At 38.7% G+C, this 13,748-nt stretch overlaps 1 protein-coding gene across 1 annotated transcript; it reads left to right on the forward strand.

Annotated features, from left to right (window-relative positions):
• The first annotated feature begins 2,637 nt into the window (after positions 1 to 2,637).
• On the forward strand, positions 2,638 to 3,624 carry LOC100355800 (trace amine-associated receptor 2). The gene has a single exon (XM_002714742.4). It carries the CDS (start codon positions 2,704 to 2,706, stop codon positions 3,622 to 3,624), a length of 921 nt encoding a protein of 306 aa, XP_002714788.4. The 5' UTR covers positions 2,638 to 2,703.
• Positions 3,625 to 13,748: the final 10,124 nt, after the last annotated feature.

The raw sequence follows: 13,748 nt of genomic DNA on the forward strand, positions 1-13,748 counted from the left end.
TTTTCCCCTCTTCGGTTCAAATCCTATTCACCCTCTGATACCACATACTTGTTGGAACATTCCTGTCCAGAGTAGCCTGAAATTATCTTGTCCATTTTTTGATCTTTGGCTGTACATTTTGCTAAGACCTTTCTTGGGGCAATTAACCACTACTGAGCTGCAGAACCACTGAGGTTTATAAGTGGTGATGTTTTATAGAATTTGTAGCCAAAGATTGTGTTCATGCTTTCTTGTTCATTTAAATGTGCTTTGTATATTTTCAAAATTCAATAAATATTTCTTGCACAATTTGTCATAAAGCTCTTAAATCACAGAAGTTGAAAAATTTTGGTTCATCTCTCGGTAACTGGTCAGATCTGACATGAATTCATTGAAGGCCAAAGACTTTTGTACAATATTATACTTTGCATTTGAGTAGTACTTTTTTAATTAAAAAATCTATTTATTTATTTATTTGAATGACAGTGTGATAGAGAAAAAGGGAGAAGTCTTCCATCTGCTAGTTCACTCCCCAAATAGCTAAAGCAGCCAGGGATAGGCCAGGATGAATCAGGAGCCCAGAACTCCATTCAGGTCTCCCACACAGGGGGAAGGGGCCCAACTGCTTGGACCATCATCTGCTGCTTTCTTCAGCACATTAGCTAGAAATTCTGGAATCAGAGTATCTAGGACTCCAACCAGTACTCAGATAGGGGATGCTGGTATCACAGTGGTGGCTTAACCTATTGTGGCACACAAGTTCCAGATAGTATTTTTTTTAAAATATTTTTTAAACTTTTATTTAGTAAATATAAATTTCCAAAGTACAGTTTATGGATTACAATGGCTTTTTCCCCACCATAACTTCCTTCCCACCTGCACCCCTCCTATCTCCCACTCCCTCTCCCATTCCATTCACATCAAGATTCATTTTCAATTATCTTTTTATGCAGAAGATCAATTTAGTATATATTAAGTAAAGATTTCATCAGTTTGCATCCACACAGAACATAAAGTGTAAAATACCGTTTCAGTACTAGTTATAGCATTAATTCACATTGAACAACACATTAAGGACAGAGATCCTACATGAGGAGTAAGTACACAGTGACTCCTGTTGTTGACTTAACAAATTGACAGTCTTGTTTATGGCGTCAGTAATCTCCCTATGCTCCAGTCATGAGTTGCCAAGGCTATGGAAGCCTTTTGAGTTTGCCAACTTTGATCTTATTTAGACAAGGTCGTAGTCAAAGTGGAAGTTCTCTCCTCCCTTCAGAGAAATGTACCTCCTTCTTTGAAGACCTGTTCTTTCCACTGGGATCTCACTCACAGAGATCTTTCATTTAGGTCCTTTTTTTTTTTTTTTTTTTTTTTTTTTGCCAGAGTGTCTTGGCTTTCCATGCCTAACATACTCTCATGGGCTTTTCAGCCAGATCCAAATGCCTTAAGGGCTGATTCTGAGGCCAGAGTGCTGTTTAGGACATCCGCCATTCTATGAGTCTACTGTGTATCCTGCTTCCCATGTTGGTTCGTTCTCGAGTGAGCCAGCTGATGGAAGATGTTTCTTTCTGTGTGTGTCTCCAACTTTTTCTCTGTAACTCTTTCAAATAAGAAAATCTTTAAAAAATACATAGAATAAAATTATTCTAACTCACGAACATGTTACATTCCAAATATACATGTAAATGATAATATGTGAATTTCTATATGCAAAATGATCCTACTGAGCTAACACAAGGTGGGTATGCAGTTGTTGCTTTTCATGCAATGGAGAGGTCTTGCCTTTCCGAAGACCTCTAACTGTTTGCTTAGAGCTCTATGTGCTACACACCTGGACTTGACCAGGCTCTGCTTGTGCTCTGTTGTGCAGCACAGGCTCTGGGTGACACACAGGGAAGGCATCCTTGCTCCTTACAAAGAAGTGAAGGTAGTCTAGCTTAGGAATTGGGTCTCCTATGGTTTGGCTTCTCTGGCTGCTGCAACTTTTGTCAAGGCTGAAGAGGATGACTGCAAGACAACCAGGGGGTCCTTAAATGATTCTTCTCTATTAAAATGAACTTAGGATGAAAATAATAGAAAACATAAATGAAACTTTTAAAATAATAACCTCCTGGCCCCAAAGCCAAGACTGTAATCAAATACCATCTGATTATGCATTCTAAGCTCATTTGAGGTGGAAGCCCATGTATTGTCTCATAGATACCTATTCTTCCTACGCAGATAAAGAGGATCGATTACAGACACTTCAATAATAAGCTGCTTTTCTTCTCCACCTCTTCTCCTATTCTCTTCTTTCTCCTCCCTCTATGCTCTCATTTGCTAAATTTTAGACCCTGGAATAATAAATTAAGATTATATTAAATGTTGGTGGTATAATTCAAGTAAAATATTAAGTATGGTTATTTATACTCACTAATAGAATTCTATGAAATCAAAAAGTTAACATAAATAAATGGGAGAGATGATAAGCAATATTCCAGCATAATTATCTTCTATGAGTCTTCTTTCTTTCTTGAGATTTCATATGAAAGCATAGAAAAACAAGAGGATGGATTCTACCAGGTAATGAGGAATCCTTAAATGATTTTACAAAGCACAATATTTTGTCTACTTCCTGACAACATTCCATGTGTTCTTGCTTCTCTGAAGGGAACGTTCAATTGCTCTCATTATGGAAATGGATCTTGCCCAGAAAATGAGAGAGCGCTGGCTGTCCGAGCTGCCATGTACGCATTTATGGCAGGGGCCATAGTCATCACAGTATTTGGTAATCTTGCCATGATTGTTTCCATTTTCTACTTCAAGCAGCTTCACACTCCAACCAACTTCCTCATCCTCTCCATGGCAGTCACCGACTTCCTCCTGGGACTCATCATCATGCCATACAGTATGGTCAGATCAGTGGAGAACTGCTGGTATTTCGGCCTTGCATTCTGCAAGATTCATTATAGTTTTGACTTGATGCTTAGCATAACATCCATTTTCCATCTTTGCTCAGTGGCCATTGATAGATTTTATGCTATCTGTTACCCTTTAAGATATTCCACCAAAATGACGATCCCAGTGATTAAACGGTTGGTTTTTCTCTGCTGGTCAGTCCCTGGAGCCTTTGCATTTGGCGTGGTTTTCTCGGAAGCCTATGCAGATGGAATAGAAGGCTATGATACTTTGGTTGCTTGTTCCAGCTCCTGCCCAGTGACGTTCAACAAGCTCTGGGGGACCACCTTGTTTATGGCAGGTTTCTTCACTCCTGGGTCTGTGATGGTGGGGATTTATGGCAAAATTTTTGCTGTATCCAGAAAACATGCTCTTGCAATTAACAACACATCAGAAAACCAAAATACTCAAATGAAGAAAGACACAAAAGCAGCCAAAACTTTAGGAATAGTGATGGGCGTTTTTTTATTATGTTGGTTTCCCTGTTTCTTCACGATTTTGTTGGATCCCTTTTTGAACTTCTCAACCCCTGCAGTTTTATTTGATGCCTTGACATGGTTTGGCTATTTTAACTCCACATGTAATCCCTTAATATACGGTTTCTTTTATCCCTGGTTTCGCAGAGCACTTAAATACATTTTGCTAGGTAAAATTTTCAGCTCACATTTCCAGAATACTGATTTGTTTACTCAGAAAGAAACTGAATAGACTTTTTTATGTATGAGTGAATTGAATAAAAAGGACTCAATGTAGAAGAATTAACTTATTAATGTGTGTGTGTGTGTGAGAGAGAGAGAGAGAGAGGAGAGCAAGAATTCTTGTGAGTGTGTATGTGTGTATGTTATTTTGGCTAATATAGAAGCCTCTTGGATCCTAAGACTTGAGTAAAAAAATAAATCTTTCTTTTTGCACCAAAGCTCCCTTCAATTCTTTTCAGAATATCCTTTGTATGTTCATAACTTCCAAGTAAAGAAAATAGAAAGAGACATTAGATAAGTAAAGGGAAGATGGGGAAAAGGCAGGAATGGAAGAAGGCAAATGCACAGAAACTTAAAACAATGCATAAGTGATCAGAGCACAACACAAGCTGAACTTGAGGATTGCTTGCTTGTCCCTATTACTCCTGCTAGGTACTGTGTATGGTATTTCTGCTTAATGTTTGTACCTCACATCTGATCAGGTATATTTTGAAGCATCAACAACTAAAAACTATTGGTAATTAAATAGGGAAATAACAATTTGGAAAAACCCTGTTGTTCTATCAGGAAGAAAATTAGTTTATTAGCTAAGAGTTAACACTTTATTGAGTTTTACTGTTGCAAAATTAAAAGTTTTTTAAGTAAAAGACCAAATGGAAAACTGTATAACATTGTCTTGATTCGAAGCAAATTTCCATTAATAAATCATTTCAGACATAGCAGTTGGTAATTTTCTATTTTACCAGCAGCAGAATTCTGTTCAATGCCTTCCTTCAGCTCATCCCTGGACTGATTTGCTATTTGGTGTGCTGATGTTTAATAAATGTAATGTATTTACCAAAAATAGCTGTATTTTGAATCCATCATTCCTTATTGCTTGATACCTATACATATGTTTTTAATATTAAAGTATTTCAAAGGGAGAGCCAAGAAGAGAATTAATATTTATGTGGGGTAGTACCCCTGGGTACTAGAAATTTTATATTTGTTGCTTAGTATATTTTTAACTGTAACATCTGTTGGGATTTCACCAACAGATGACAGGCTAGAACCAATGATGTATTGTTAAATAGATAACATTTTCTATAGGGAAAAACTCTTAAAACCCTGACTTGTAAATTTGATTATTTATGTGGTTTAAAAATCTCTCTTTATAACTGATTTTAAGCTACAAATGTAAGGTCAACTGCCTTGCAAAAATTCTGAAAAATGAATTGCAATTTAACATGAGTAGTTTCAATATACTAATAACATTTATGAGAAACAAGTTAAGATAGAAAATAAATAATATCAAAATACACCACTTGAATTGTATTATCTTATGAAGTTTTAATTTCAGATATAGATATATATGTTTATGTATGTGTTTTCATTTATTTATTTACTTAGCAGTAAGCATGATAGCAAATTGTAATTAGGAGAAAAAAGGAAGAGAGGACACTTGACAGAGCAGGTGGACATCTCACTGAAGAACTGACTGTCCCATCTTCATTAAGAATGGAGATTTGATAGATGTTGGGTGGGACTCTCTTTCTCCTCCCCCTACACTCTCCTGGAGTCTTGTTGGTGGAGGGCTTTCTGGGTGTGGAATGTCTCCCAGAACTTCATAATAGCCCCCTTGATGAAGGGCAGATGAGATTCACCTACGCTGCCCCAAGGGAGAAGGCTGAGACCCGCTCACCCAGGTTATTGAACAATGGAAAGGCTTTTGATACACAAATGCTGGCTTGCTTCTTAGGCTTGCTTCCTTCTTCCATCACACAGAAATCCTCATTTTTCTCCTCCCCTCACATACACACAGGCTGATATCTACTTAGCTACCTTAACATTTCCTCCAGCAAAAGAAGTAACCCATAAGCTTATGTGTGTAACATGGCTCAGGGTCCATCTTCTGTGTTTTCTTCAAAGCTGACATATGGGCATAGAACTGCTGATGGGTGTTCTTTGCTATGTGTCCTCTGGTGCAGTCCAGAGCACTGGCCATACCATCAGGAGAGATAGGCTGGAAGCCCTGCCTCATGTCCATTTGGGGCTGGACAGCTTGTATTCAGTCAGGGACAAAATAGACGAGAGCGTTTAAGACACATGGTCCAAAGAGAAATAGAAAGAATAAGAAGCTATGGGGCTGAGTAGGGGCAGTAACCAAGATTTCCATGACCAGATGTTTAGCCAAAAATCCCAGCCATGTTCCTAGTCCTGGAATTGTCTGGTCTTACCCAAGAAATGCTGAACATAATTTTGTACCTGTGCAGTTTGATTGACTCCCCCCCAAAAAAATATTTTTAGAGCATAACACAGATGCCCCTTAGGCAACAGTTAGAATCTCTAATTTCAGCCTGCTTTAAAGGATTGGGTTTAATAACCCCAGCATGGAGGCCCCAGTCATGGCAGCCTTTCACTGCATGAAGGCTCTATTTTGTTTTCTCAAAAAGGAGTGGGCCCTGCTCTGACTTGTTCTTGAGAGCCTGATACAGAGCTTGCTATAGAAACTTTGCTATTGATCTATACCTAGGGATCCATCGCCTCCTTGTTGGAGCTGTATTAAGGTTGTAGAAACAGGAATCCACTGAGTGTACATTGTATTCTGTCTGGCAGCCAGTTTCTGTTTCCCACAGGTGAGGATGAACCCTGCATATTTTACTTCCTGATAGGCCAGTAGTGCTTTTTCTTGGATACGCAGTAGCCATGATCTGCTAGGAAGTTAAGAGTACTAGTTAAATGTCCAAAATTGGAGTAACAGGTGGGAAACAGACTAGCATGCCATCCACGTTTTAAATCGTCTCTTCATCCCCACTCAAGGGATTGGTCCCTGAGATGCTCCATAAAGGGCTTGTCCAAATAGGTGGGAGCTGTTTGTAAATCTTGTCCAGCTGGTTAGCAACCTGTTGCTAACCCATTTAAAGGCAAATAAGTACAGTCAGAAAGGGTCTTTCATCTCAGTAGCAATCAGGTGAGCATTAAGGCCTGGCCAGTTATGTGTGAGGCCTAAACCTATCTACTTCTTCATAAGAACTACTAGGAGAAACATACCAGGGAAGTGTGAACCTGCTTATGGAAAGTATCCCACTGGTGCCCATTACTTGGCTGGACTGGGAGGAGGGCTGGCCTGTAAAGGAGGTTAGTGCAGACTGGGCAGGGTTTTTCTTTTTCTTTTCTTTTTTTAATAAATGAACTGTTTTTTCTTGAAATATTTTTCAGTTCTTCACTTATATCAATGAAAAAAATTAATGTTTACATAATTGTCTACACATTTGCTTTTCTTAGCTCACTACACAGATTAAAATTAAACAGTAACCACTCAGCAGTCAACTTAAGTATTAATGTTGCCCGAATATAGCTGCCTGAAGATGGGCCTGCTCATGCTGTCAGACTTCTGTGCCTCTCATCCTCGCTGGTCTGCTGACAAGTTGGTCCCTCCCTACTGGCTGCAAGGGTAGAATGGAATCATGGACTTTCTTTGAACTAGCGAAAGAGACTGCAAGAACAAAATAAGAAAGAGAACAATCCATTTAGAAGAAGAGTAACTAAAGTTAGGTGTAGTTATGAGAGATCATCTGGTAGATTGAGTCTATTTGGTAATTTTTTTTCCTAACAAAATGATGATGTTTATGCCATCTTGGTATTTACATACATGCACACACACACACACACACACAGTTTTTCTGCTTCAGTCTTTCTTTATTTTAAAAGATTCACTTGGTTAATCCTCTGCCTGCGGCACTAGCATCCCATATGGGTGCCGGTTCTAGTCCCAGTTAGTCCTCTTCCAGTCCAGCTCTCTGCTGTGGCCCGGGAGGGCAGTGGAGGATGACCCAAGTGCTTGGGCCCCTGTACCTGCATAGGAGACCAAGAAGAAGCACCTGGCTCCTGGCTTCGGATCAGCACAGCCATAGTGGCCATTTGGGGAGTGAACCAATGGAAGGAAGACCTTTCTGTCTCTCTCTGTCACTGTCTATAACTCTACCTGTCAAATAAATTAAGATAAAATAGAAATAAAATAAAATAAAATAAAAAGACTCACCACTAAAAATTGGATAAAGGAGATTTTAGTGTTAGCTTTATTGTAAGGTAGAATTATTTTTAATTAGTATCTATTGAATTCACTTTCCATTTCATTAATATGTGATGTTAGAAAACCAAACCAGAGGCCGGCACTGTGGCAGAGTGGGTTATGAGCACTGGTTCTAGTCCCGGCTGCCCCTCTTCCAATCCCACTTTCTGCTATGGCCCGGGAAAGCAGCAGAAGTCAAATAAATTAAGATAAAATAGAAATAAAATAAAATAAAATAAAAAGACTCACCACTAAAAATTGGATAAAGGAGATTTTAGTGTTAGCTTTATTGTAAGGTAGAATTATTTTTAATTAGTATCTATTGAATTCACTTTCCATTTCATTAATATGTGATGTTAGAAAACCAAACCAGAGGCTGGCACTGTGGCAGAGTGGGTTATGAGCACTGGTTCTAGTCCCGGCTGCCCCTCTTCCAATCCCACTTTCTGCTATGGCCCGGGAAAGCAGCAGAAGTCAAATAAATTAAGATAAAATAGAAATAAAATAAAATAAAATAAAAAGACTCACCACTAAAAATTGGATAAAGGAGATTTTAGTGTTAGCTTTATTGTAAGGTAGAATTATTTTTAATTAGTATCTATTGAATTCACTTTCCATTTCATTAATATGTGATGTTAGAAAACCAAACCAGAGGCCGGCACTGTGGCAGAGTGGGTTATGAGCACTGGTTCTAGTCCCGGCTGCCCCTCTTCCAATCCCACTTTCTGCTATGGCCCAGGAAAGCAGCAGAAGATGGCCCAAGTGCTTGGGCCCCTGCATCCGCATGGGAGACCAGAAAGAAGCACCTAGCTCCTGGCTTCAGATCAACACAGCTCTGGCCATTGTAGCCATCTGGGGAGTAAACCAGTGGAAGGAAGACCTTTCTCTCTCTCTCCCTCTGTCTGTAACTCTACCTCTCAAATAAATAAATAAAATCTTTTTTTTAAAAAAAAAGAAAACCAAGCCAAACATCTTCGTGGAAGGTTGCCCATTGCTCTTTATTGGAAAGGTGTTCGTGACTTTTTTCACAGAATGATGACGTTTGTGATGGTGCTTTGCATTTATGCTGATGCTTACAAATGAAATAAAAACTTGGGGTCCCCCGAGGGCCATAGGATTCTTATGATGCTGCTTCTGTCTGTGAAGCATCATTTAAATCAGTTTTCAATAATGTTCTGCTCAGTTTATCCCCTTTCACGGAAACAAATGCTTTACTCCAGATGTTCTTCCTGAACTTTTCCTTTGGAAAACGTGCTCTGTGCTCTGTACTGGTGAAGGAAATAGAGTGGCCCAGCCTCCTGTATACTTACTGCCTTTCGCCACTTTTACTGCTTTCATCTCCCTGGTTAGTACTCTTCCTCCACACCCAGAAGGCTAAGGGAAGTTACAGGTGAGAAAACTGAGCTGGGAGAACGAGTGACTTAACCTGGATTTCACAACTAATTTTAGAAACAGCACTAGAACCCTGCTCTCTTGACTTCTTATTCACTGTTGCTTAGTCAACTTGTTTTTCCAAGATTTGTGACACTTTAATTGACTATTTTCCTTTCTTTTTCTTGTTCTCTATTCCATCAAAGGTTTTTCTCAAACAGGCACAGGTCATTGAAGCAAAAATAAATACTTCCCTCTTGCTCCATGTTTTCTCATTCAAAGTGCAAACAGAAATCTTCTATGATTCAGACAATCATTTATGTCCTGGATATTAGCCAACATTTAATTCAACTTACTTATGTCTATGTGTTTTTAATACACAGAAGTTTTGGTACTTTGTCTTTCCATAATGAAGCTCCAAGTGCCATAAAGTCAAACATAAAATTATTGCCCTTCATTAATAAAAAAATAAGGAAACTGAAAACTCTCTGGAGGCATTAAAAAAAGTGACTATTTTAATATCCTCTGGGAAAGCTAAAAGAGCAATTCCACTGAGTCTCTGGAGTGAGTGTGTCTCTTTGGAGTTCCCTGATCTGAATTCTCTGCTCCAGGTCTTTTGAGAGCAGAGACAACTTTATATGAATCAGATGTTTTAAACCTTTACACTCAACTTCCCAGAATTACCTCCCAACCAGCAGTGGAGACTCAGAGATTGATGGCTAACTTTCCAGGAGGAAAAAGGTACTGGGTCAATAAAAAGAACTGGAAACACACTATCCCTTTACACAACGTATTTTCTTATAAAATACAATTTATTTTCTATTTAAGACAATTAAACAGTGATAATTAAATTTTATAGAAAATGAGAATTTGTTAAAAATAGATTGTAATAGAGAAGATAGGTTTTTTTTTCTGACTAAAAAAATTATGATGATATTCCATTGAAAGGAAGGTCTTAAATTTCCCATTAGAATTTGCTTGGTGGTTTGCAAGTTGCTAGAGAATGACATATTAAAGATGGTTTTACAAAGTACAAGAACTATGCAAGAGATGACTCAGTAAATGTAAAGAACTTACATATTTCAATAATGCTAAAATGCTATTTTTATTTTGGTATTACATTTTAATAACAAAAATTCTTGTTACAGTCTCCAGAAATCACTACCATATACTGCATATTTTATTTTTATTATTTTCCATTGGCAAGCAGCATTTACTTAGGATAGTCTGCTATTTTTTCTTCCTCAAAATGGTTCTCTCATTTCATATGCAGTGTGCTCAAACTAAATATACACTTACTGTATTGTTTAGAACAATCCTTCTCAAAGCAACGGATTTGTACAGATAACATAAGCATCTCACTAAGTGCATATTTTGGAATAGGTCTGAGATATTTTGTTTCTAAAACTGCTTCTTGTAGTTGGCAATGTGGCTGGTCCAGAGTGCATATTTTGAGGGCAAGGACTAGAAGGGAGAACTTCTATGCCACTAAAGCCGTAGATTTCTTGCTAACCAAATAAATCAGAAATGAATTATTGTACATTATTAGACATGGCAGGGGAATGTAAGATAAAAGGGGATGAGAAACTGTTCTGCAGAATAAAATTTTGTTAACATTTTATTTGAGGTTCTTTTCTAGTTTTGAAAGATGAATCTTGTGTAAATAAGTGTATGTAATGAAAGATTTGTTCTCCTGTTGAAACACCTCAGAGATCTCCCCAATCCTTAATAAAATGGAATACGTACTTGTACACAGTGACTGTGAGTTTGTTTCAGTGTCTTGGCTGTGATCATTAAGATCAGATGGGCAACTGAGGCATGAGAGTCTCCAGGGTAAGCGTATACTTTACCTGTATAGGTATTGATGGACTTATGGATATAAGTGTATGAGTTTAATTGTAAGGCACTGTTCTTCGATACAATATTTCCTTTTAGTGTTGAGAATGTATAAGTTTCAATTGAAAGGCCATCCTCAATTCCCTTGAGTGGTAGGTGAGACTAAAAAAAAGCCACTATAATCCCATCCCAACACGACCACAGGGTCGACCTCCCATGTGCACTGAGCTGAACCACTCAGCAGCTCGGTTTCCTTCTGCTAAGACCCTCACATCCCTGTCCAGTCTCAGCACCTTTTGTTCCTTTCTCACCTAGAAGAGCATAAAAGGTATCTACATAAAATCTCTCAACTCTGCCTATTTAATTGTTATTCTAGGAGGAATAATTTTATAGCAATATCAGAAAAAATTTCATCTCAGAGGATATTTTCATGAAGTGTGTTTCTGGAACTAGTCCATTGATCTATATGAAGTCTCATATTGGAACAATGCAGACTTTTCTTATTTTTTAAAATATTTTTATTTATTTATTTGAGAGGTAGAGTTATGGACAGTGAGAGGAAGAGAGAGAGAGAGAGAGAGGTCTTCTGTTGGTTCACTCCCCAGATGGCCGCAACGGCTGGAGCTGCTCCGATACGAAGTCAGGAGCCAGGTACTTCTTCCTGGTCTCCCACATGGGTGCAGGGGCCAAAGGACTTAGGCCATCTTCTACCACTTTCCCAGGCCATAGCAGAGAGCTGGATTAGAAGAGGAGCAGCGGGACTAGAACTGGCACCCATATGGGATGCCGGCACCGCAGGCAGAGGATTAACCTACTGCGTCATGGCGCTGGCCCCCAATGCAAACTTTTTAGGAGCACCATAACTTACCATTATTTACATATTTATTCATTCAAACATCTACTGCTCCCCACAACAACTTGAGTCCTGAGAATCCATGAGGGAACAAAATAGACAAGTTTCCTGTCTCCTGATAGTGCATGGCAGGAGTGATAAGATGTAGCTGTTTTTATGAAGTTTATTTTGGGGGATAATAGCAAGAAAAGACAAGATGTGAGTCAGTGTATTCTACACAGGTACTACACTGAAGAGGATTTTATGGAGTGCTGTTAGTTTTATGTTAAAATGCTACCCCAGCTAGATGCAGAACCTTTCCTCTGTGAAAACCAAAATGCACAGTGAGGCAGAAAGGAGTGCAGAGGTCTTTATCATGGAGAGAAGCGCCCTAACATTGATCAGATGTGCCCCAGGATAGAAAGGACCATTCCATGAGCCTCTGTGCTGCGTCACAAACTTTATTCCATCTCTTTCTCATCATGTTTCTGTGCTCTTGTCTCCTCTCTGTTCGCAAGAACATGATTTAGAATGCATAGGCTTTGGGCTACCGATGATTCACAGGTTTTAGATCTGGAAGTGCACATGAGGCTCATCCAGCCGTCACCCCTCATATTACTGAGAGCTCACAACTAGCTATTGGCAGAATTTGGATTAAGAGAACTCCTAGTTGAGGACCTTGGGAGTGAGTGAAGTAAATCCTTAACCCAGAGCAAACTGGCAGTTCTGTGGAACAGGCAACTCAAAACGGGCCTTCCTGAGACTTCTACAGAGAAACCTCCTCTGACTGTTCTAGCAGACACCACACAGGCTCTTTGGTCACAGCAAGGTTCCCCTCCCTTCCTCCATCAGGAAGAATGGCAGGCTCAAGAGAAATCATGGGGCTTGTTACATCTTGAGACCAAGAAGTGGCTTTTTCTTGCTGTTTAATAGGATTCTCAAGGAAAAAATGCATTGACTGTCTAAATAGATGAACTTTCTAAATGTCCACTACATTTGCATGTCTGTAGCTTGGGGGAATCCGACACAGGCCAGAGAGTCTCCCACATCTCATTCACTCGAGACTGGGCTTGCCTCTGTGTAGTCCAGTAAGTAGATTTGATGCTTTTATTAGAGGCACCATGTCAAGCTTCTCTAAGAGCTAACCAGTGGGTGGTTTTTAGGAACATCTGTGTCCAAAACTGAGTAGTAAATCAAGTGCAAGAAAACTATTGACCTTGGATTTATGTAATTTGTTCACCTTTCTTAGTCCTCTGTGATAAACAGGAGTCATGTGAGATTTGAGTGAGTGGTCTATGAGCATGAAATTTCAACTCCTTTTATATCACTCGTAGATGGAACACATGCCAGGATCCACTAACCAGAATCTCAGATAAACTATAATACTTAAGAAAAACAGAGGAGAGGAGAAGAAGGGGCAGAATACAGAGATGCTGGAGATGCTGTGAGGCACTGATACGCGTACAGGTTTCACCCATATGTAGAGTGCTTTCAACAGCTATGTTAAAAGCCAAGCGTTATCATACTGTGTATTTCAACAGTGATATGCCATTTATAACTCTTAAAACATTCCCAATCTTTACCAGTGAAGAATTCAAATTATTGAAAGAAAAGCTTTCTGATTTCACTTAACATTTATATGTTTTAAGTATTTTTATGGTGAAAGAAATAATATTTTATTGTAGCACAAATAGGCTTCTGGAAAAGTGAAACTTGAAAATCTTCCAATGCATTACCAGGGACAGAGCAGTCAGTTGATAAACATGTTGAATGAATGAGTGGATAGAATGAAATGAAATTACATAACAGAGAAGAATAAGCTGCTGAAAACTTCCCTTCTTCTATGTAGCAAAAAGAAAATCTTAGGAGCAAGCACAGTTGATATATTTTGACACATTTAAATGCAAGTAATTACAATTGAAGTGAATTAATAATGGATGACTTTGATCTTTTTTGTACTATTAGGAGCTGAAATTTACCAGAATCCCTCAGAGAAGAAATATTGATTCATTATCCTGGAAAGAATTTGAAGTGAGAAAACACC

This window comes from Oryctolagus cuniculus, chromosome 5 (assembly GCF_051225735.1).
Source record: "Oryctolagus cuniculus isolate XC-2025 breed Fujian yellow rabbit chromosome 5, ASM5122573v1, whole genome shotgun sequence".
Taxonomy (NCBI): domain Eukaryota; kingdom Metazoa; phylum Chordata; class Mammalia; order Lagomorpha; family Leporidae; genus Oryctolagus; species Oryctolagus cuniculus.

What these genes read in the sequence shown, in the direction of transcription:
- LOC100355800 (XM_002714742.4), top strand. Translation starts at nt 2,704, where the DNA reads ATGTACGCATTTATGGCAGGGGCCATAGTCATCACAGTATTTGGTAAT.